This window comes from Oncorhynchus nerka, unplaced genomic scaffold (assembly GCF_034236695.1).
Source record: "Oncorhynchus nerka isolate Pitt River unplaced genomic scaffold, Oner_Uvic_2.0 unplaced_scaffold_1203, whole genome shotgun sequence".
Lineage (NCBI taxonomy): Eukaryota > Metazoa > Chordata > Actinopteri > Salmoniformes > Salmonidae > Oncorhynchus > Oncorhynchus nerka.
Genome location: NW_027040128.1, coordinates 35,267 through 60,000, shown reverse-complemented (window position 1 = coordinate 60,000; position 24,734 = coordinate 35,267). Strand labels below are relative to the sequence as shown.

The following is a 24,734-nucleotide window of genomic DNA, read 5'->3' as shown; positions in this document are numbered from 1 at the left end:
AGTTACAGCCAGGTATGGGACAGGGACAGTGGAGGAGGATAGTTACAGCCAGGTATGGGACAGGGACAGGGACAGTGGAGGAGGATAGTTAGCAGGTATGGGACCAGGTATGGGACAGGGACAGGGACAGTGGAGGAGGATAGTTACAGCCAGGTATGGGACAGGGACAGTGGAGGAGGATAGTTACAGCCAGGTATGGGACAGGGACAGGGACAGTGGAGGAGGATAGTTACAGCCAGGTATGGGACAGGGACAGGGACAGTGGAGGAGGATAGTTACAGCCAGGTATGGGACAGGGACAGGGACAGTGGAGGAGGATAGTTACAGCCAGGTATGGGACAGGGACAGGGACAGTGGAGGAGGATAGTTACAGCCAGGTATGGGACAGGGACAGTGGAGGAGGATAGTTACAGCCAGGTATGGGACAGGGACAGGGACAGTGGAGGAGGATAGTTACAGCCAGGTATGGGACAGGGACAGGGACAGTGGAGGAGGATAGTTACAGCCAGGTATGGGACAGGGACAGTGGAGGAGGATAGTTACAGCCAGGTATGGGACAGGGACAGTGGAGGAGGATAGTTACAGCCAGGTATGGGACAGGGACAGGGACAGTGGAGGAGGATAGTTACAGCCAGGTATGGGACAGGGACAGGGACAGTGGAGGAGGATAGTTACAGCCAGGTATGGGACAGGGACAGGGACAGTGGAGGAGGATAGTTACAGCCAGGTATGGGACAGGGACAGGGACAGTGGAGGAGGATAGTTACAGCCAGGTATGGGACAGGGACAGGGACAGTGGAGGAGGATAGTTACAGCCAGGTATGGGACAGGGACAGGGACAGTGGAGGAGGATAGTTACAGCCAGGTATGGGACAGGGACAGGGACAGTGGAGGAGGATAGTTACAGCCAGGTATGGGACAGGGACAGGGACAGTGGAGGAGGATAGTTACAGCCAGGTATGGGACAGGGACAGGGACAGTGGAGGAGGATAGTTACAGCCAGGTATGGGACAGGGACAGGGACAGTGGAGGAGGATAGTTACAGCCAGGTATGGGACAGGGACAGGGACAGTGGAGGAGGATAGTTACAGCCAGGTATGGGACAGGGACAGGGACAGTGGAGGAGGATAGTTACAGCCAGGTATGGGACAGGGACAGTGGAGGAGGATAGTTACAGCCAGGTATGGGACAGGGACAGGGACAGTGGAGGAGGATAGTTACAGCCAGGTATGGGACAGGGACAGGGACAGTGGAGGAGGATAGTTACAGCCAGGTATGGGACAGGGACAGTGGAGGAGGATAGTTACAGCCAGGTATGGGACAGGGACAGGGACAGTGGAGGAGGATAGTTACAGCCAGGTATGGGACAGGGACAGGGACAGTGGAGGAGGATAGTTACAGCCAGGTATGGGACAGGGACAGGGACAGTGGAGGAGGATAGTTACAGCCAGGTATGGGACAGGGACAGGGACAGTGGAGGAGGATAGTTACAGCCAGGTATGGGACAGGGACAGGGACAGGGAGGAGGATAGTTACAGCCAGGTATGGGACAGGGACAGGGACAGTGGAGGAGGATAGTTACAGCCAGGTATGGGACAGGGACAGGGACAGGAGGAGGATAGTTACAGCCAGGTATGGGACAGGGACAGGGACAGTGGAGGAGGATAGTTACAGCCAGGTATGGGACAGGGACAGGGACAGTGGAGGAGGATAGTTACAGCCAGGTATGGGACAGGGACAGGGACAGTGGAGGAGGATAGTTACAGCCAGGTATGGGACAGGGACAGGGACAGTGGAGGAGGATAGTTACAGCCAGGTATGGGACAGGGACAGGGACAGTGGAGGAGGATAGTTACAGCCAGGTATGGGACAGGGACAGGGACAGTGGAGGAGGAGGTATGGGACAGGGACAGTGGAGGAGGATAGTTACAGCCAGGTACGAGGACAGGGACAGTGGAGGAGGATAGGTATGGGACAGGGACAGGGACAGTGGAGGAGGATAGTTACAGCCAGGTATGGGACAGGGACAGGGACAGTGGAGGAGGATAGTTACAGCCAGGTATGGGACAGGGACAGGGACAGTGGAGGAGGATAGTTACAGCCAGGTATGGGACAGGGACAGGGACAGTGGAGGAGGATAGTTACAGCCAGGTATGGGACAGGGACAGGGACAGTGGAGGAGGATAGTTACAGCCAGGTATGGGACAGGGACAGGGACAGTGGAGGAGGATAGTTACAGCCAGGTATGGGACAGGGACAGGGACAGTGGAGGAGGATAGTTACAGCCAGGTATGGGACAGGGACAGGGACAGTGGAGGAGGATAGTTACAGCCAGGTATGGGACAGGGACAGGGACAGTGGAGGAGGATAGTTACAGCCAGGTATGGGACAGGGACAGGGACAGAGGAGGAGGATAGTTACAGCCAGGGACAGGAGGAGTGGGGACAGGGACAGAGGATAGTTACAGCCAGGTATGGGACAGGGACAGGGACAGTGGAGGAGGATAGTTACAGCCAGGTATGGGACAGGGACAGGGACAGTGGAGGAGGATAGTTACAGCCAGGTATGGGACAGGGACAGGGACAGTGGAGGAGGATAGTTACAGCCAGGTATGGGACAGGGACAGGGACAGTGGAGGAGGATAGTTACAGCCAGGTATGGGACAGGGACAGGGACAGTGGAGGAGGATAGTTACAGCCAGGTATGGGACAGGGACAGGGACAGTGGAGGAGGATAGTTACAGCCAGGTATGGGACAGGACAGGGACAGTGGAGGAGGATAGTTACAGGTATGGGACAGGGACAGGGACAGTGGAGGAGGATAGTTACAGCCAGGTATGGGACAGGTATGCCAGGTACAGGGACAGGGACAGTGGAGGAGGATAGTTACAGCCAGGTATGGGACAGGGACAGGGAGTGGAGGAGGATAGTTACAGTGGAGGAGGATAGTTACAGCCAGGTATGGGACAGGGACAGGGACAGTGGAGGAGGATAGTTACAGCCAGGTATGGGACAGGGACAGTGGAGGAGGATAGTTACAGCCAGGTATGGGACAGGGACAGGGACAGTGGAGGAGGATAGTTACAGCCAGGTATGGGACAGGGGGACAGTGGAGGAGGATAGTTACAGCCAGGTATGGGACAGGGTTACAGCCAGGTATGGGACAGGGACAGGACAGTGGAGGAGGATAGTTACAGCCAGGTATGGGACAGGGACAGGGACAGTGGAGGAGGATAGTTACAGCCAGGTATGGGACAGGGACAGGGACAGTGGAGGAGGATAGTTACAGCCAGGTATGGGACAGGGGGACAGTGGAGGAGGATAGTTACAGCCAGGTATGGGACAGGGACAGGGACAGTGGAGGAGGATAGTTACAGCCAGGTATGGGACCAGGTATGGGACAGGGACAGGGACAGTGGAGTGGAGAGGATAGTTACAGCCAGGTATGGGACAGGGACAGTGGAGGAGGATAGTTACAGCCAGGTATGGGACAGGGACAGGGACAGTGGAGGAGGATAGTTACAGCCAGGTATGGGACAGGGACAGGGACAGTGGAGGAGGATAGTTACAGCCAGGTATGGGACAGGGACAGGGAGGAGGATAGTTACAGCAGGTATGGGACAGGGACAGTGGAGGAGGATAGTTACAGCCAGGTATGGGACAGGGACAGTGGAGGAGGATAGTTACAGCCAGGTATGGGACAGGGACAGGGACAGTGGAGGAGGATAGTTACAGCCAGGTATGGGACAGGGACAGTGGAGGAGGATAGTTACAGCCAGGTATGGGACAGGGACAGGGACAGTGGAGGAGGATAGTTACAGCCAGGTATGGGACAGGGACAGGGACAGTGGAGGAGGATAGTTACAGCCAGGTATGGGACAGGGACAGGGACAGTGGAGGAGGATAGTTACAGCCAGGTATGGGACAGGGACAGGGACAGTGGAGGAGGATAGTTACAGCCAGGTATGGGACAGGGACAGTGGAGGGAGGATAGTTACAGCCAGGTATGGGACAGGGACAGGGACAGTGGAGGAGGATAGTTACAGCCAGGTATGGGACAGGGACAGGGACAGTGGAGGAGGATAGTTACAGCCAGGTATGGGACAGGGACAGGGACAGTGGAGGAGGATAGTTACAGCCAGGTATGGGACAGGGACAGGGACAGTGGAGGAGGATAGTTACAGCCAGGTATGGGACAGGGACAGGGACAGTGGAGGAGGATAGTTACAGCCAGGTATGGGACAGGGACAGGGACAGTGGAGGAGGATAGTTACAGCCAGGTATGGGACAGGGACAGGGACAGTGGAGGAGGATAGTTACAGCCAGGTATGGGACAGGGACAGTGGAGGAGGATAGTTACAGCCAGGTATGGGACAGGGACAGGGACAGTGGAGGAGGATAGTTACAGCCAGGTATGGGACAGGGACAGGGACAGTGGAGGAGGATAGTTACAGGGGACAGTGGAGGAGGATAGTTACAGCCAGGTATGGGACAGGGACAGGGACAGTGGAGGAGGATAGTTACAGTCAGGTATGGGACAGGGACAGGGAGGAGGATAGTTACAGCCAGGTATGGGACAGGGACAGGGACAGTGGAGGAGGATAGTTACAGCCAGGTATGGGACAGGGACAGGGACAGTGGAGGAGGATAGTTACAGCCAGGTATGGGACAGGGACAGTGGAGGAGGATAGTTACAGCCAGGTATGGGACAGGGACAGGGACAGTGGAGGAGGATAGTTACAGCCAGGTATGGGACAGGGACAGGGACAGTGGAGGAGGATAGTTACAGCCAGGTATGGGACAGGGACAGGGACAGTGGAGGAGGATAGTTACAGCCAGGTATGGGACAGGGACAGGGACAGTGGAGGAGGATAGTTACAGCCAGGTATGGGACAGGGACAGGGACAGTGGAGGAGGATAGTGGAGGAGGATACAGCCAGGTATGGGACAGGGACAGGGACAGTGGAGGAGGATAGTTACAGCCAGGTATGGGACAGCCAGGTATGGACAGGGACAGTGGAGGAGGATAGTTACAGCCAGGTATGGGACAGGGACAGGGACAGTGGAGGAGGATAGTTACAGCCAGGTATGGGACAGGGGGACAGTGGAGGAGGATAGTTACAGCCAGGTATGGGACAGGGACAGGGACAGTGGAGGCCAGGTATGGGACAGGGACAGTGGAGGAGGATACAGCCAGGTATGGGACAGGGACAGGGACAGTGGAGGAGGATAGTTACAGCCAGGTATGGGGACAGGGACAGTGGAGGAGGATAGTTACAGCCAGGTATGGGACAGGGACAGGGACAGTGGAGGAGGATAGTTACAGCCAGGTATGGGACAGGGACAGGGACAGTGGAGGAGGATAGTTACAGCCAGGTATGGGACAGGGACAGGGACAGTGGAGGAGGATAGTTACAGCCAGGTATGGGACAGGGACAGGGACAGTGGAGGAGGATAGTTACAGCCAGGTATGGGACAGGGACAGGGACAGTGGAGGAGGATAGTTACAGCCAGGTATGGGACCAGTGGAGGAGGATAGTTACAGCCAGTATGGGACAGGGACAGGGACAGTGGAGGAGGATAGTTACAGCCAGGTATGGGACAGGGACAGGGACAGTGGAGGAGGATAGTTACAGCCAGGTATGGGACAGGGACAGGGACAGTGGAGGAGGATAGTTACAGCCAGGTATGGGACAGGGACAGGGACAGTGGAGGAGGATAGTTACAGCCAGGTATGGGACAGGGACAGGGACAGTGGAGGAGGATAGTTACAGCCAGGTATGGGACAGGGACAGGGACAGTGGAGGAGGATAGTTACAGCCAGGTATGGGACAGGGACAGGGACAGTGGAGGAGGATAGTTACAGCCAGGTATGGGACAGGGACAGGGACAGTGGAGGAGGATAGTTACAGCCAGGTATGGGACAGGGACAGGGACAGTGGAGGAGGATAGTTACAGCCAGGTATGGGACAGGGACAGGGACAGTGGAGGAGGATAGTTACAGCCAGGTATGGGACAGGGACAGGGACAGTGGAGGAGGACAGTGGGTAGGAGGAGGATAGTTACAGCCAGGTATGGGACAGGGGGACAGTGGAGGAGGATAGTTACAGCCAGGTGGAGGGACAGGGAGGATAGTTACAGCCAGGTATGGGACAGGGACAGGGACAGTGGAGGAGGATAGTTACAGCCAGGTATGGGACAGGGACAGGGACAGTGGAGGAGGATAGTTACAGCCAGGTATGGGGAGGAGGATACAGGGACAGGGACAGTGGAGGAGGATAGTTACAGCCAGGTATGGGACAGGGACAGGGACAGTGGAGGAGGATAGTTACAGCCAGGTATGGGACAGGGACAGGGACAGTGGAGGAGGATAGTTACAGCCAGGTATGGGACAGGGACAGGGACAGTGGAGGAGGATAGTTACAGCCAGGTATGGGACAGGGACAGGGACAGTGGAGGAGGATAGTTACAGCCAGGTATGGGACAGGGACAGGGACAGTGGATGGGACAGGACAGGGACAGTGGAGGATAGTTACAGCCAGGTATGGGACAGGGACAGGGACAGTGGAGGAGGATAGTTACAGCCAGGTATGGGACAGGGACAGGGACAGTGGAGGAGGATAGTTACAGCCAGGTATGGGACAGGGACAGGGACAGTGGAGGAGGATAGTTACAGCCAGGTATGGGACAGGGACAGGGACAGTGGAGGAGGATAGTTACAGCCAGGTATGGGACAGGGACAGTGGAGGAGGATAGTTACAGCCAGGTATGGGACAGGGACAGGGACAGTGGAGGAGGATAGTTACAGCCAGGTATGGGACAGGGACAGTGGAGGAGGATAGTTACAGCCAGGTATGGGACAGGGACAGTGGAGGAGGATAGTTACAGCCAGGTATGGGACAGGGACAGGGACAGTGGAGGAGGATAGTTACAGCCAGGTATGGGACAGGGACAGGGACAGTGGAGGAGGATAGTTACAGCCAGGTATGGGACAGGGACAGTGGAGGAGGATAGTTACAGCCAGGTATGGGACAGGAAGGGAGGATAGTTACAGCCAGGTATGGGACAGGGACAGGGACAGTGGAGGAGGATAGTTACAGCCAGGTATGGGACAGGGACAGGGACAGTGGAGGAGGATAGTTACAGCCAGGTATGGGACAGGGACAGGGACAGTGGAGGAGGATAGTTACAGCCAGGTATGGGACAGGGACAGGGACAGTGGAGGAGGATAGTTACAGCCAGGTATGGGACAGGGACAGGGACAGTGGAGGAGGATAGTTACAGCCAGGTATGGGACAGGGACAGGGACAGTGGAGGAGGATAGTTACAGCCAGGTATGGGACAGGGACAGGGACAGTGGAGGAGGATAGTTACAGCCAGGTATGGGACAGGGACAGTGGAGGAGGATAGTTACAGCCAGGTATGGGACAGGGACACAGTGGAGGAGGATTTAGCAGGTATGGACAGGGACAGTGGAGGAGGATAGTTACAGCCAGGTATGGGACAGGGACAGGGACAGTGGAGGAGGATAGTTACAGCCAGGTATGGGACAGGGACAGTGGAGGAGGATAGTTACAGCCAGGTATGGGACAGGGACAGGGACAGTGGAGGAGGATAGTTACAGCCAGGTATGGGACAGGGACAGGGACAGTGGAGGAGGATAGTTACAGCCAGGTATGGGGACAGGGACAGTGGAGGAGGATAGTTACAGCCAGGTATGGGACAGGACAGTGGAGGAGGATAGTTACAGCCAGGTATGGGACAGGGACAGGGACAGTGGAGGAGGATAGTTACAGCCAGGTATGGGACAGGGACAGGGACAGTGGAGGAGGATAGTTACAGCCAGGTATGGGACCAGGGACAGTGGAGGAGGATAGTTACAGCCAGGTATGGGAGGGACAGGGACAGTGGAGGAGGATAGTTACAGCCAGGTATGGGACAGGGACAGGGACAGTGGAGGAGGATGATACAGCCAGGTATGGGACAGGGACAGGGACAGTGGAGGAGGATAGTTACAGCCAGGTATGGGACAGGGACAGGGACAGTGGAGGAGGATAGTTACAGCCAGGTATGGGACAGGGACAGGGACAGTGGAGGAGGATAGTTACAGCCAGGTATGGGACAGGGACAGGGACAGTGGAGGAGGATAGTTACAGCCAGGTATGGGACAGGGACAGGGACAGTGGAGGAGGATAGTTACAGCCAGGTATGGGACAGGGACAGGGAGGTGGAGGAGGATAGTTACAGCCAGGTATGGGACAGGGACAGGACAGTGGAGGAGGATAGTTACAGTATGGGACAGGGACAGGGACAGTGGAGGAGGATAGAAGCAATTACAGCCAGGTATGGGACAGGGACAGGGACAGTGGAGGAGGATAGTTACAGCCAGGTATGGGACAGGGACAGTGGAGGAGGATAGTTACAGCCAGGTATGGGACAGGGACAGGGACAGTGGAGGAGGATAGTTACAGCAGGTATGGGACAGGGACAGGGACAGTGGAGGGTAGGGACAGGGACAGTAACAGCCAGGTATGGGGGACAGGGACAGGTATGGACAGGGACAGTGGATAGTTACAGCCAGGTATGGGACAGGGACAGGGACAGTGGAGGAGGATAGTTTTAGCCAGGTATGGGACAGGGACAGGGACAGTGGAGGAGGATAGTTACTTCCAGGTATGGGACAGGGACAGGGACAGTGGAGGAGGATAGTTACAGCCAGGTATGGGACAGGGACAGTGGAGGGATAGTTACAGCCAGGTATGGGACAGGGACAGTGGAGGAGGATAGTTACAGCCAGGTATGGGACAGGGACAGGGACAGTGGAGGAGGATTTACAGCCAGGTATGGGACAGGGACAGGGACAGTGGAGGAGGATAGTTACAGCTACTGTATGGGACAGGGACAGGGACAGTGGAGGAGGATAGTTACAGCCAGGTAACATGGGACAGGGACTACAGTGGAGGAGGATAGTTACAGCCAGGTATGGGAACAGTTGTTTACAGGGACAGGGACAGTGGAGGAGGATAGTTACAGCTACTGTTTTACCATGGACAGTGGAGTAGGATAGTTACAGCCAGGTATGGGACTACACTACTGGAGGAGGATTTTACAGCCAGGTATGGGACAGGGACAGGGACAGTGGAGGAGGATAGTTAAGCCAGGTATGGGACTACACTACTGTGGAGGAGGATTTACAGCCAGGTATGGGACAGGGACAGGGACAGTGGAGGAGGATTTTACAGCCAGGTATGGGACAGGGACAGGGACAGTGGAGGAGGATAGTTACAGCCAGGTATGGGACAGGGACAGGGACTGGACTGTTTTACAGCCAGGTATGGGACAGGGACAGGGACAGTGGAGGAGGATAACAGCCAGGTATGGGACAGGGACAGGGACAGTGGAGGAGGATTTACAGCCAGGTATGGGACAGGGACAGTGGAGGAGGATAGTTACAGCCAGGTATGGGACAGGGACAGGGACAGTGGAGGAGGATTTACAGCCAGGTATGGGACAGGGACAGTGGAGGAGGATAGTTACAGCCAGGTATGGGACCAGGGACAGTGGAGGAGGATAGTTACAGCCAGGTATGGGACAGGGACAGGGACAGTGGAGGAGGATTTACCATGTATGGGACAGGGACAGGGACAGTGGAGGAGGATAACAGCCAGGTATGGGACAGGGACAGGGACAGTGGAGGAGGATAGTTTTGGGACAGGGACAGGGGACAGTGGAGGGTGTGGCCAGGTAGGACAGGGACAGGGACAGGGAGGAGGATAGTTACAGCCAGGTATGGGACAGGACAGTGGAGGAGGATTTACCCAGGTATGGGACAGGGACAGTGGAGGAGGATAACAGCCAGGTATGGGACACAGTGGAGGAGGATGTTACAGCCAGGTATGGGACAGGGACAGTGGAGGAGGATAGTTACAGCCAGGTATGGGACAGGGACAGTGGAGGAGGATAGTTACAGCCAGGTATGGGACAGGGACAACACTACTGGACAGTGGAGGAGGATAACTAGCCAGGTATGGGACAGGGACAGGGACAGTGGAGGAGGATACAGCCAGGTATGGGACAGGGACAGGGACAGTGGAGTAGGATAGTTACAGCCAGGTATGGGACAGGGACAGGGACTGGAGGAGGATTTACCATGTATGGGACAGGGACAGGGACAGTGGAGGAGGATAGTTACAGCCAGGTATGGGACAGGGACAGGGACAGTGGAGGAGGATAGTTACAGCCAGGTATGGGACAGGGACAGGGACAGTGGAGGAGGATAGTTACAGCCAGGTATGGGACAGGGACAGGGACAGTGGAGGAGGATAGTTACAGCCAGGTGGATAGGGACAGGGACAGGGACAGTGGAGGAGGATAGTTACAGCCAGGTATGGGACAGGGACAGTGGAGGAGGATAGTTACAGCCAGGTATGGGACAGGGACAGGGACAGTGGAGGAGGATAGTTACAGCCAGGTATGGGACAGGGACAGGGAGGGTGGAGGAGGATAGAGGTGGAGGAGGCTTCACTGTTATCATCACCCTGATGTCGTTTTCACATTCATGTGTGTGATTTGTGACGTGTGTGTTTGTGTGTGTGTGTTTGTGTGTGTAACGTGTGTGTATGTGTTGTGTGTGTCTGCAGGAGCAGTACCTCAGGGAGCAGGAGAAACTGAAAGGGAGTGGGAGACTACTGTTTTACCATGTAGAACGAAGACACAAGGAAGAGGTAGCTAACACATTACTGGAACCCTGACACACTACTGTTTTCAGCATTAGCCCCGACACATACATTAGCCTTTAGCATTACTCCTTACACACACATTAGCCTTTAGCATTAGCCCTGACACACATGGAAGCCCTGACACACACATTAGCCTTTAGCATTAGCCCTGACAGCACACATTAGCCTTCAGCATTAGCCCGCCCACACACACACTACACTAGCCTTTAGCATTTGACACACACCTTAGTTTAGCATTATCCCTGACACATTAGCCTTTAACCCTGACACACACATTAGCCTTTAGCATTAGCCCTGACACACATTAGCCTTTTAGCAATAGCCCTGACACACACATACCTTTAACAATAGCCTGACACACACATTAGCCTTTACATTAGCCCTGGAATGAGTCTTCTATTATCAGTAATTATCATCATGTGCATCTTCTCCTGTTTCCAGGAAAGAAGATCCTGGAGGAGACACTACTGTTTTATCCACCTCCCACAGAGCTCGCTGTTCAGACAGAAGTGATCGTTCGGCACAACAGATCTGTAAGACAGTTTTAATCTCTCATCAGTAGCCAGGATCAGCCTGCCTGATCCCAAATACAATTTATATAGGGTTAGCACCAGTGTTGCCGAGTAGTGAACTACGTGTAGTTTAACTAGTTGTTTAACGACACATTTTACAGTAGCTTGGTGTTAGTTCACTGTTTTAGCATGTAGCAGTGTAGCTAACTACCGGAACTACACACTACTGTTTTACCATGTAGCGGTGTAGCTAACTACCGGAACTACACACTACTGTTTTACCATGTAGCGGTGTAGCTAACTACCGGAACTACACACTACTGTTTTACCATGTAGCGGTGTAGCTAACTACCGGAACTACACACTACTGTTTTACCATGTAGCGGTGTAGCTAACTACCGGAACTACACACTACTGTTTTACCATGTAGCGGTGTAGCTAACTACCGGAACTACACACTACTGTTTTACCATGTAGTGGTGTAGTAGCTAACTACCGGAACTACACTACTGTTTTACCATGTAGTGGTGTAGTAGCTAACTACCGGAACTACACTACTGTTTTACCATGTAGCGGTGTAGCTAACTACTGGAACTACACACTACTGTTTTACCATGTAGCGGTGTAGCTAACTACTGGAACTACACACTACTGTTTTACCATGTAGCGGTGTAGCTAACTACTGGAACTACACTACTGTTTTACCATGTAGCGGTGTAGCTAACTACTGGAACTACACACTACTGTTTTACCATGTAGCGGTGTAGCTAACTACTGGAACTACACACTACTGTTTTACCATGTAGCGGTGTAGCTAACTACTGGAACTACACTACTGTTTTACCATGTAGCGGTGTAGCTAACTACCGGAACTACACTACTGTTTTACCATGTAGCGGTGTAGCTAACTACTGGAACTACACTACTGTTTTACCATGTAGCGGTGTAGCTAACTACTGTTTTACCATGTAGCCGTGTAGCTAACTACCGGAACTACTATACTGTTTTACCATGTAGCGGTGTAGCTAACTACCGGAACTACACTACTGTTTTACCATGTAGCGGTGTAGCTAACTACTGTTTTACCATGTAGCGGTGTAGCTAACTACTGTTTTACCATGTAGCGGTGTAGCTAACTACCGGAACTACACTACTGTTTTACCATGTAGCGGTGTAGCTAACTACCGGAACTACACTACTGTTTTACCATGTAGCGGTGTAGCTAACTACTGTTTTACCATGAACTGTAGCTAACTACTGTTTTACCATGTAGCGGTGTAGCTAACTACTGGAACTACACTACTGTTTTACCATGTAGCGGTGTAGCTAACTACCGGAACTACACTACTGTTTTACCATGTAGCGGTGTAGCTAACTACTGGAACTACTCTACTGTTTTACCATGTAGCGGTGTAGCTAACTACTGGAACTACACTACTGTTTTACCATGTAGCGGTGTAGCTAACTACTGTTTTACCATGTAGCCGTGTAGCTAACTACCGGAACTACTCTACTGTTTTACCATGTAGCGGTGTAGCTAACTACCGGAACTACACTACTGTTTTACCATGTAGCGGTGTAGCTAACTACTGTTTTACCATGTAGCGGTGTAGCTAACTACTGGAACTACTCACTACTGTTTTACCATGTAGCGGTGTAGCGGTGTAGCTAACTACTGGAACTACACACTACTGTTTTACCATGTAGCGGTGTAGCTAACTACTGGAACTACACTACTGTTTTACCATGTAGCGGTGTAGCTAACTACTGTTTTACCATGTAGCGGTGTAGCTAACTACTGGAACTACTCACTACTGTTTTACCATGTAGCGGTGTAGCGGTGTAGCTAACTACTGGAACTACACACTACTGTTTTACCATGTAGCGGTGTAGCTAACTACTGGAACTACACTACTGTTTTACCATGTAGCGGTGTAGCTAACTACTGGAACTACACACTACTGTTTTACCATGTAGCGGTGTAGCTAACTACTGGAACTACACACTACTGTTTTACCATGTAGCGGTGTAGCTAACTACTGGAACTACACTACTGTTTTACCATGTAGCGGTGTAGCTAACTACTGTTTTACCATGTAGCGGTGTAGTAGACAGGAATGTCCTTTCTTTTCCTCATCAGACCTGATTCTCACTTGCTGTGTTTAATAGCATAATTACACATTCTGTTAACATCTGACGACAGAGGGGTCTGGTCTTCCAGTTTGAAGTCTGACATTTCATATTTAGATATTATATTTTTTAGTAGTAGTTTGGAAGTAGTGAGCTATTTTTCTCAGTAACTTTAGTTCAGTAAACTATGTTTTTCTTTAGTTTTAGTGTAGCTGTCACCAGTGTTCAGTAATTGGTAGCTTGGTGAACTATATTTTCAGAGTATCTTCCCCAAAACTGGTTAGCACATTCAACAACTGTTTTACCAAGTAGCACACAGTCACACACACCACAGTTAAGGGCTGAAGTCACACACACACACACACCATGTAGTGGTGTAGTCACACACACACACACACACAGCAATCACAACTACTCTACTGTTTTACACATGTCACACACACAAACGCGTGCACACACACACACACACACACACACACACACAAACGCGTGCACACACACACACACACACACACACACACACACACACACACACACACACACACATACAGAGGTGCCCATACACACACACAGGAAGGAAGGAAAGTCGGGGTTAGTACTATAACTATGGTAACTAGTGTTGTGTTGTGACAGATGCATCATGGGACTGTGAGTCATCCAGGGGTCAGGAGACGTCTCTGGACCGCAACCAGCCCTGCGCCGTCAAGAGGTGTGTGACACATAGCACTGCTGTAGTCAGTGTGTGTGTGTGTGTGTGTGTGTGTGTGTGTGTGTGTGTGTGTACGCGCGTGTGTGTGCACGCGTTTGTGTGTGTGTGTGTGTGTGTGTGTGTGTGTGTGTGATGTGAGTCAGTGTGTGTGTGTGTGTGTGTGTGTGTGTGTGTGTGTGTGATACGTAGCTCTGCTGTAATCAGTGTGTGTGTGTGTGTGTGTGTGTGATACGTAGCTCTGCTGTAATCAGTGTGTGTGTGTGTGTGTGTGTGTGTGTGTGTGTGTGTGATACGTAGCTCTGCTGTAATCAGTGTGTGTGTGTGTTGGCCACCAGGTCAGGATCGTATGAGGGCCCACATCCACCTTCATCATCCCCATCATCACCTCAACCGCCCTCCCCCAGCAGGTACATGAGGGGGGACATGGGGACTAAATGAACCTAGTTACTGATCCGTCTCACCGTTGTCACCAAACGCGTAACTGAGCGCTTAAACAAACCGTCTGGAATTGACATGGACTGTCAATGGACAACTTTTCTTCTTAGGCCGTTCATACGCCTTGTGGAATGAGCAACATCCTCTTTCTCCGCGAGCATTTAGCGTGATGGATAAAAGCCTGTAGCCTGTAGACTGTAGCCTGTAGACTGTAGACTGTAGCCTGTAGACTATAGCCTGTAGACTGTAGACTGTAGCCTGTAGACTGTAGCCTGTAGCCTGTAGACTGTAGACTATAGCCTGTAGACTGTAGACTGTAGCCTGTAGACTGTAGCCTGTAGACTGTAGACTGTAGCCTGTAGACTGTAGCCTGTAGCCTGTAGCCTGTAGCCTGTAGACTGTAGCCTGTAGCCTGTAGCCTGTAGACTGTAGCCTGTAGCCTGTAGACTGTAGACTGTATACTGTAGACTGTAGCCTGTACACTGTAGCCTGTAGCCTGTAGACTGTAGCCTGTAGACTGTAGCCTGTATGTTATGGTATAGGTTAGGCTGTATGTTGACTAGTAGACTGTAGCCTGTATGTTATGGTATAGGTTATGTTGACTAGTAGACTGTAGCCTGTATGTTATGGTATAGGTTAGGCTGTATGTTGACTAGTAGACTGTAGCCTGTATGTTATGGTATAGGTTAGGCTGTATGTTGACTAGTAGACTGTAGCCTGTATGTTATGGTATAGGTTAGGCTGTATGTTGACTAGTAGACTGTAGCCTGTATGTTATGGTATAGGTTAGGCTGTATGTTGACTAGTAGACTGTAGCCTGTATGTTATGGTATAGGTTAGGCTGTATGGTATATAATATGGTATATTCTATATGGTATAGGTTAGGCTGTATGTTGACTAGTAGACTGTAGCCCGTATGTTATGGTATAGGTTAGGCTGTATGTTGACTAGTAGACTGTAGCCTGTATGTTATGGTATAGGTTAGGCTGTATGTGGAAAGGAAGTTGTTTCACTTCACAGGAATCCGTTGTGTTTTTATCCCTTTATTTGGGAATAACTGTTTTATTGAGAGAGAGAAAACGCTGTCGTGGAGGAGGTTGAGAGAGTTCCTTGGTGTCCACATCCTCAACAAACTCTGCATTTCACTGTGAGGTCGACACCTGTTGGTTAAGGACTGGGTCAGTCAGCATTTCACTGTGAGGTCTACACCTGTTGGTTAAGGGCTGGTCAGTTTCACTGCAGGTCTACACCTGTTGGTTAAGGTCAGTCACAGAGGTCTACAGACCTGTTGGTTAAGGGCTGGTCAGTCAGCATTTCACTGTGAGGTCTACACCTGTTGGTTAAGGGCTGGTCAGTCAGCATTTCACTGTGAGGTCTACACCTGTTGGTTAAGGGGTTGTCAGTCAGCATTTCACTGTGAGGTCTACACCTGTTGGTTAAGGGCTGGTCAGTCAGCATTTCACTGTGAGGTCTACACCTGTTGGTTAAGGGCTGGTCAGTCAGCATTTCACTGTGAGGTCTACACCTGTTGGTTAAGGGCTGGTCAGTCAGCATTTCACTGTGAGGTCTACACCTGTTGGTTAAGGGCTGGTCAGTCTGCATTTCACTGTGAGGTCTACACCTGTTGTCATTTCACTGTGAGGTCTATGTTGACAAATAACATTTCACTGTGAGGTTTGATTTGTCATTTCACTGTGAGGTCTAGTTAAATGTTTCATTTGTTTTCGGGCATTGTTTGATTTGTCCGTGTAAATGTTATTTGTGTTTTCGACGTGTGTCCGTGTGTGTGTGTGTGTGTATATTTGTGTGTGTGTGTATATTTGTGTGTGCATGTGTGTGTATATTTGTGTGAGTGTGTGTGTATAGGTGTGTGAGTGGTAAGCGTCAGTGTTCAGGTTGCAATCAGGCGCTGGGGAAAGGAACAGCTATGAACATCGACACGCTGGGCCTGTACTTCCACCTAACCTGCTTTAAGGTACACACACACACACACACACACACACACACGGGGACACACACACACACACACACACACATATACAGTGCTCTCACATTATACAGTGCTCTCACATTACTCTCTCTCTCTCTCACCTCTCTGTGTGTTTGTTAGTGTGGAGTGTGTAAGGTACAGCTAGGTGACACCAGTTCAGGAACAGATGTTAGGATCCGTAACGGGCTGCTGAGCTGTCACGACTGCTATGCCACATCACACGGTGAGACACACACACACACCTAATGAATTCACTGCTGAGACAAACAAAACCTAAGGACACACACACACACACACACACACACACATATACACATACACACACACACACACACAACTATTATAACTGCACCACTAATGTACAGTTTTTATAACTGGTCATCAAACCTTATGTCATCTCTGTCACTTCCTGGTTGCAGCAGTTGGCCAGCCGACTACGCTGTGATTGGCTACAGCCTGCATCTGGAACCCTTCACAACATTCTGGAACGCTGTGGAATTCTCTTAACTGGACACACAAACTTCTCCCAGATGATGTCACGGAGACTAAACTGTCTGATGCTAACTGATGCTAATGGAGGCTAACTGCTAAGTGCTAGCGTTGTAGCTGATCAACCAGTTTTTCCCAGACTGACTTTGAGTACAGAGACCTGAAGCACAACCACTGATCTACGACAGCACACTCAGACACACGCTACATGCTAACACCAGCAGCAGTCGGAATGTAGTAGCTACCTTACCTTAATGTCAAATGAGCTAAATGATAAATGCTAACGGATGCTAACTGCTAAATGCTACTCTTCACTCACCATCATAATGCCTTAATAACTCTGTTTTGTTTTTGTGTTTTAAGTATTTTTGCATGAACGAAGACCGTGTTAGTTGTTGTTGTTGTTAACGGTAGTTAGGCTGTGTTACCTAGCGACAGCCCTGACGACCACATATAGTTGTTATGGTTACCGTATGCCTCTCCTCCATGTTGTTGCGTAATGATAAAAGCTTTTGTCTTTATTCTAATGTTCACCTGATCATCATTATGCTGCATTCATTACTCTGAGAGCAATAAGGATGCATGATCGCTTTAGTTATTATTGGATGTTATTATTACCATTTAATAACAAGGATATTCTGACATTGTGTTTTAGAGCTTTGCATCATACTCTGCCTTAAGACGAGAGTGAGAGGGGTAGCACACGTGTAGTGTTTAAGTGTGTGTGTGTGTTTGTGTGCATGTTTGTGTGAGTAGTTTTAGTTCAACTTGAAGCACAGTCCTATACCAGCGAATATTACTACACATTGACCCGCCCTCTCCCTCTTTCTCTCACCTGATTGGACCTTTACTCCTAAGAACAACCAATGAATGAGACACAGTTATCTGCTGCTTCCTGTTTATGCCCAGCCTCTTGTCCTATGGCATTTTTAGGCCTATTTCTTACACCAATCAAATGCTTTGGATAGATGTGTAGAGGAGAGGCGAGAAGGGAGGGGAGGGGAGGAGAGGGGAAGAGAGGAGAGGAGGAGAGAGAAGAGAGGAGAGAGGAGGGGAGAGAGGAGGAGAGGAGAAGAGAGGAGGGGAGAGAGGAGAGGAGGAGAGAGGAGAGAGGAGGGGAGAGAGGAGAGGAGAGAGGAGAGCGAGAAGAGAGAGGGGAAGAGAGGAGAGGAGAGAGGAGAGAGGGGAGGAGAGAGGAGAAGAGAGAGGAGAAGAGAGAGGAGAAGAGAGGAGAGGTGAGGGGAGGAGAGGAAGCTACTTTAGACTGTTCTGTCTGCTGACATTTCTAAAGGACAAACTGAATTGATCCAGCTTCATAGCCTTTATAGCAATGTGTGTTTATCAATAAAATGACATGGGTTTGTTTCAATGCGTTGTCTGATATCTCTTGGTCATCTGTGAGTAGAGCCACAGGAAGTAGTTTGGGGGTGCTGAGGAGTTATATTCAATGCGTTGTCTGATATCTCTTGGTCATCTGTGAGTAGAGCCACAGGAAGTAGTTTGGGGGTGCTGAGGAGTTATATTCAATGCGTTGGTCATCTGTGAGTAGAGCCACAGGAAGTAGTTTGGGGGTGCTGAGGGGTTATTTTCTGGTGGGGGACACAGATTTGTTTCCTCCCTACAAACAGCTGTATCGCTGCACTGGGGAGGCTGCAGCACCTTCAGCTCCATGCTTCCCGCGGCTCTGTCTGTGAGCTCTGTTTTATTCTTGAGTCTATTGTATCATCTAGGGCCAAAAGTAGTTCACTATGTAGGGAATAGGGTGCCATTTGAGACAAACTCCTAGCTTCAACAGGTCTCCTAACAATGCTGCTGTTCTGCACTCATCAATCATAACGCTGAAGGTAGCCCATGGTTAATATCCATAGACTGTATACACACAACCAAGGCTATGATAAATGATGTGTGGGCTATTGGCACAACCTGGTGGCCATCCACAGTATTACAGCCTCCGCCTGTTGGACACAAGCCAAGACAGTCGATTCCATGGTGTGTTGTTGTTTTCGGGGAAAAGTTGCCCTCCTCCTGTGGATGGTAATGGTAGAGACCGAGTCAAATGGTAACACAATGAGCTTTGGTAGCGGCACCACAGGGTTAGTTATACACATCTTTGGTGTTACTGCACATCAAACCTAAAAATACAGACACTGAGTTTACAATAATGTGTCTTAAAGACGGCGAGGTCTCTTTTACCTTTTATCATTTAAAACAACACGGTCCTCGTCGAGAGATACATGAATCCTCTCACTGTAACTACAGACAGGAGGTTATATTGTATTTCATGGTACAATATCAAACCAACAATGTTAAAAACCTTTTTGTGTGGTCTTGGAAATGATTGAAAAGGAAGAGTATTATTTGTAATCGGGGGTGAAACGCAACAGAGAAAACTACAAGGTGGAACCGTATATGGAGCAGTGGGCTGCCCGACCGGACCAATAACAGAGGAACACCGCTGTCACATGGTAGCAGAGTATGAGGCTATCCGCTAAAACAGACGCGTTTTAAATGAACATTTCTGTGTGTATTTAGCTTTATAAACCTTTCTCTTGAAGAGTTAACCTGTGCGACTTCAACACACCATGGAATCGGAAGGGATGTCGCACCATGCAGTAAGTCACGATACTTAACTGTCCCGTTCCGTATTGTGGTCCAGACACGAACTGATAACATTAGGTAAGCCAGTCGGTGAGCTTGTTAGTTATCCTTCCATTAGGAATAGACCGGAAGAAGGCGATAGATAGTTATTTATCTACCGAGCTACCGTTACCTCTGTTACCAGCTGAGATGAAACAAAACCACCGAGTCTTCAGCTAATAGGACATTTGAAAACGTTACAGCTCATACGCTTTCTTTTCTCTACAGGGTGAGACTGAGACGGGACGTTTAGTTAGCCAAGTCCTTGTTGTTTCTCTCGGGTTGTGTATTGGCACCGTGTCGCCCGCTGGGGGCGCTGTTGGGTTAGCTAGCTAAAAGCTAGAAGTCTAGCTAACCCAACAGCTAGAAGTCTAGCTAACCCAACAGCTAGAAGTCTAGCTAAAAGCTAGAAGTCTAGCTAACCCAACAGCTAGAAGTCTAGCTAACCCAACAGCTAGAAGTCTAGCTAAAAGCTAGAAGTCTAGCTAACCCAACAGCTAGAAGTCTAGCTAAAAGCTAGAAGTCTAGCTAACCCAACAGCTAGAAGTCTAGCTAAAAGCTAGAAGTCTAGCTAACCCAAGCTAGAAGTCTAGCTAACCCAACAGCTAGAAGTCTAGCTAACCCAACAGCTAGAAGTCTAGCTAAAAGCTAGAAGTCTAGCTAACCCAACAAAGGACAAAGTACCCAATTGTCATACTTGAGTAAAAGTACATATACTTTAAACCACTGATAAACTCAAGAGTCACAACCTTTCAGAAACCCCTTTATTCGTACATTTTACACATACTCAGAATTTGACTTGGCGGTGTGATATGGTGCTGCTAGCCATAGACAACGTACAGAGACAGAATTTACACTTTATATACATTATACAAAATAGATCAAGTGAACATAGTGAGGATATTCGGCAAGCGGTACCGGAGCACCAAGTCTCGGTCCAAGAGGCTTCTAAAACAGTTTCTACCCCCAAGACATAAGACTCCTGAACATCTAATCAAATGGCCACTATTTACATCCCCCCCCCCTCCCCCCTCTATCATACCACTACCACTCTCTATTATCTATCTGCATAGTCACTATTTACACCCCCCCCCTCTATCATACCACTACCACTCTCTGTTATTATCTATCTGCATAGTCACTATTTACACCCCCCCTCTATCATACCACTACCACTCTCTTATTATCTATCTGCATAGTCACTATTTACACCCCCTCTATCATACCACTACCACTCTCTGTTATCTATCTGCATAGTCACTATTTACACCCCCCTCTCTATCATACCACTACCACTCTCTGTTATTATCTATCTGCATAGTCACTATTTACACCCCCCTCTATCATACCACTACCACTCTCTGTTATATCTATCTGCATAGTCACTATTTACACCCCCTCTATCATACCACTACCACTCTCTGTTATCTATCTGCATAGTCACTATTTACACCCCCTCTATCATACCACTACCACTCTCTGTTATCTATCTGCATAGTCACTATTTACACCCCTTCTCTATCATACCACTACCACTCTCTATTATCTATCTGCATAGTCACTATTTACACCCCCTCTATCATACCACTACCACTCTCTGTTATTATCTATCTGCATAGTCACTATTTACACCCCCCCTCTATCATACCACTACCACTCTCTGTTATCTATCTGCATAGTCACTATTTACACCCCCTCTATCATACCACTACCACTCTCTGTTATCTATCTGCATAGTCACTATTTACACCCCCTCTATCATACCACTACCACTCTGTTATTATCTATCTGCATAGTCACTATTTACACCCCCTCTATCATACCACTACCACTCTCTGTTATTATCTATCTGCATAGTCACTATTTACACCCCCCTCTATCATACCACTACCACTCTCTGTTATCTATCTGCATAGTCACTATTTACACCCCCTCTATCATACCACTACCACTCTCTGTTATCTATCTGCATAGTCACTATTTACACCCCCTCTATCATACCACTACCACTCTCTGTTATCTATCTGCATAGTCACTATTTACACCCCCTCTATCATACCACTACCACTCTCTATTATCTATCTGCATAGTCACTATTTACACCCCCCCTCTATCATACCACTACCACTCTCTGTTATCTATCTGCATAGTCACTATTTACACCCCCTCTATCATACCACTACCACTCTCTGTTATCTATCTGCATAGTCACTATTTACACCCCCTCTATCATACCACTACCACTCTCTGTTATCTATCTGCATAGTCACTATTTACACCCCCTCTATCATACCACTACCACTCTCTGTTATTATCTATCTGCATAGTCACTATTTACACCCCCCTCTATCATACCACTACCACTCTCTGTTATTATCTATCTGCATAGTCACTATTTACACCCCCTCTATCATACCACTACCACTCTCTGTTATTATCTATCTGCATAGTCACTATTTACACCCCCTCTATCATACCACTACCACTCTCTGTTATCTATCTGCATAGTCACTATTTACACCCCCTCTATCATACCACTACCACTCTCTGTTATCTATCTGCATAGTCACTATTTACACCCCCTCTCTATCATACCACTACCACTCTCTGTTATCTATCTGCATAGTCACTATTTACACCCCCTCTATCATACCACTACCACTCTCTGTTATCTATCTGCATAGTCACTATTTACACCCCCTCTATCATACCACTACCACTCTCTGTTATTATCTATCTGCATAGTCACTATTTACACCCCCTCTATCATACCACTACCACTCTCTGTTATCTATCTGCATAGTCACTATTTACACCCCCTCTATCATACCACTACCACTCTCTGTTATCTATCTGCATAGTCACTATTTACACCCCCTCTATCATACCACTACCACTCTCTGTTATCTATCTGCATAGTCACTATTTACACCCCCCTCTCTCTCATCCACTACCACTACTCTCTATTATCTATCTGCATAGTCACTATTTACACCCCCTCTATCATACCACTACCACTCTCTGTTATTATCTATCTGCATAGTCACTATTTACACCCCCTCTATCATACCACTACCACTCTCTGTTATTATCTATCTGCATAGTCACTATTTACACCCCCTCTATCATACCACTACCACTCTCTGTTATTATCTATCTGCATAGTCACTATTTACACCCCCTCTATCATACCACTACCACTCTCTGTTATCTATCTGCATAGTCACTATTTACACCCCCCTCTATCATACCACTACCACTCTCTGTTATCTATCTGCATAGTCACTATTTACACCCCCTCTATCATACCACTACCACTCTCTGTTATTATCTATCTGCATAGTCACTATTTACACCCCCCTCTATCATACCACTACCACTCTCTGTTATCTATCTGCATAGTCACTATTTACACCCCTCTATCATACCACTACCACTCTCTGTTATCTATCTGCATAGTCACTATTTACACCCCCTCTATCATACCACTACCACTCTCTGTTATCTATCTGCATAGTCACTATTTACACCCCCTCTATCATACCACTACCACTCTCTGTTATCTATCTGCATAGTCACTATTTACACCCCCCTCTATCATACCACTACCACTCTCTGTTATTATCTATCTGCATAGTCACTATTTACACCCCCTCTATCATACCACTACCACTCTCTGTTATCTATCTGCATAGTCACTATTTACACCCCCTCTATCATACCACTACCACTCTCTGTTATTATCTATCTGCATAGTCACTATTTACACCCCCTCTATCATACCACTACCACTCTCTGTTATCTATCTGCATAGTCACTATTTACACCCCCCTCTATCATACCACTACCACTCTCTGTTATTATCTATCTGCATAGTCACTATTTACACCCCCCTCTATCATACCACTACCACTCTCTGTTATCTATCTGCATAGTCACTATTTACACCCCCCTCTATCATACCACTACCACTCTCTTATTATCTATCTGCATAGTCACTATTTACACCCCCTCTATCATACCATCTGCATACCATTTACTCTCATACCACTTATTATCTATCTGCATAGTCACTATTTACACCCCCTCTATCATACCACTACCACTCTCTGTTATTATCTATCTGCATAGTCACTATTTACACCCCCCTCTATCATACCACTACCACTCTCTGTTATCTATCTGCATAGTCACTATTTACACCCCCCTCTATCATACCACTACCACTCTCTGTTATCTATCTGCATAGTCACTATTTACACCCCCCCCCATCTATCATACCACTACCACTCTCTGTTATCTATCTGCATAGTCACTATTTACACCCCCTCTATCATACCACTACCACTCTCTGTTATCTATCTGCATAGTCACTATTTACACCCCCATACCACTCTATCATACCACTACCACTCTCTGTTATTATCTATCTGCATAGTCACTATTTACACCCCTCTATCATACCACTACCACTACTCTGTTATTATCTATCTGCATAGTCACTATTTACACCCCCCTCTATCATACCACTACCACTCTCTGTTATCTATCTGCATAGTCACTATTTACACCCCCCTCTATCATACCACTACCACTCTCTGTTATCTATCTGCATAGTCACTATTTACACCCCCTCTATCATACCACTACCACTCTCTGTTATCTATCTGCATAGTCACTATTTACACCCCCTCTATCATACCACTACCACTCTCTGTTATCTATCTGCATAGTCACTATTTACACCCCCCTCTATCATACCACTACCACTCTCTGTTATCTATCTGCATAGTCACTATTTACACCCCCTCTATCATACCACTACCACTCTCTGTTATCTATCTGCATAGTCACTATTTACACTTCTATCATACCACTACCACTCTCTGTTATCTATCTGCATAGTCACTATTTACACCCCCTCTATCATACCACTACCACTCTCTGTTATCTATCTGCATAGTCACTATTTACACCCCCTCTATCATACCACTACCACTCTCTGTTATCTATCTGCATAGTCACTATTTACACTCTCCTATCTCTATCATACCACTACCACTCTCTGTTATTATCTATCTGCATAGTCACTAT

At 48.8% G+C, this 24,734-nt stretch overlaps 2 protein-coding genes across 2 annotated transcripts in view; both read left to right on the top strand.

Moving 5' to 3' along the window:
* LOC115123490 (daf-12-interacting protein 1-like) overlaps positions 1-18,372 on the top strand; it is a 118,999-nt gene extending 100,627 nt beyond the window's left edge. Inside the window, exons 15-21 of the mRNA XM_065015940.1 lie at positions 10,640-10,689; positions 11,180-11,271; positions 14,014-14,089; positions 14,425-14,496; positions 16,391-16,499; positions 16,635-16,737; positions 16,934-18,372. Coding sequence (XP_064872012.1) covers positions 10,640-10,689; positions 11,180-11,271; positions 14,014-14,089; positions 14,425-14,496; positions 16,391-16,499; positions 16,635-16,737; positions 16,934-16,959 — 528 coding nt within the window. The 3' untranslated portion in view covers positions 16,960-18,372. The remainder of the gene's footprint in view (positions 1-10,639; positions 10,690-11,179; positions 11,272-14,013; positions 14,090-14,424; positions 14,497-16,390; positions 16,500-16,634; positions 16,738-16,933) is intronic.
* An 848-nt stretch (positions 18,373-19,220) lies between these two features.
* The window catches only part of LOC135569097 (transmembrane protein 192-like), a gene marked incomplete at its 3' end in the record, with an annotated part of 30,682 nt that continues 25,168 nt past the window's right edge, over positions 19,221-24,734 (top strand). The window contains exon 1 of the mRNA XM_065015941.1: positions 19,221-19,615. Coding sequence (XP_064872013.1) covers positions 19,586-19,615 — 30 coding nt within the window. The remainder of the gene's footprint in view (positions 19,616-24,734) is intronic.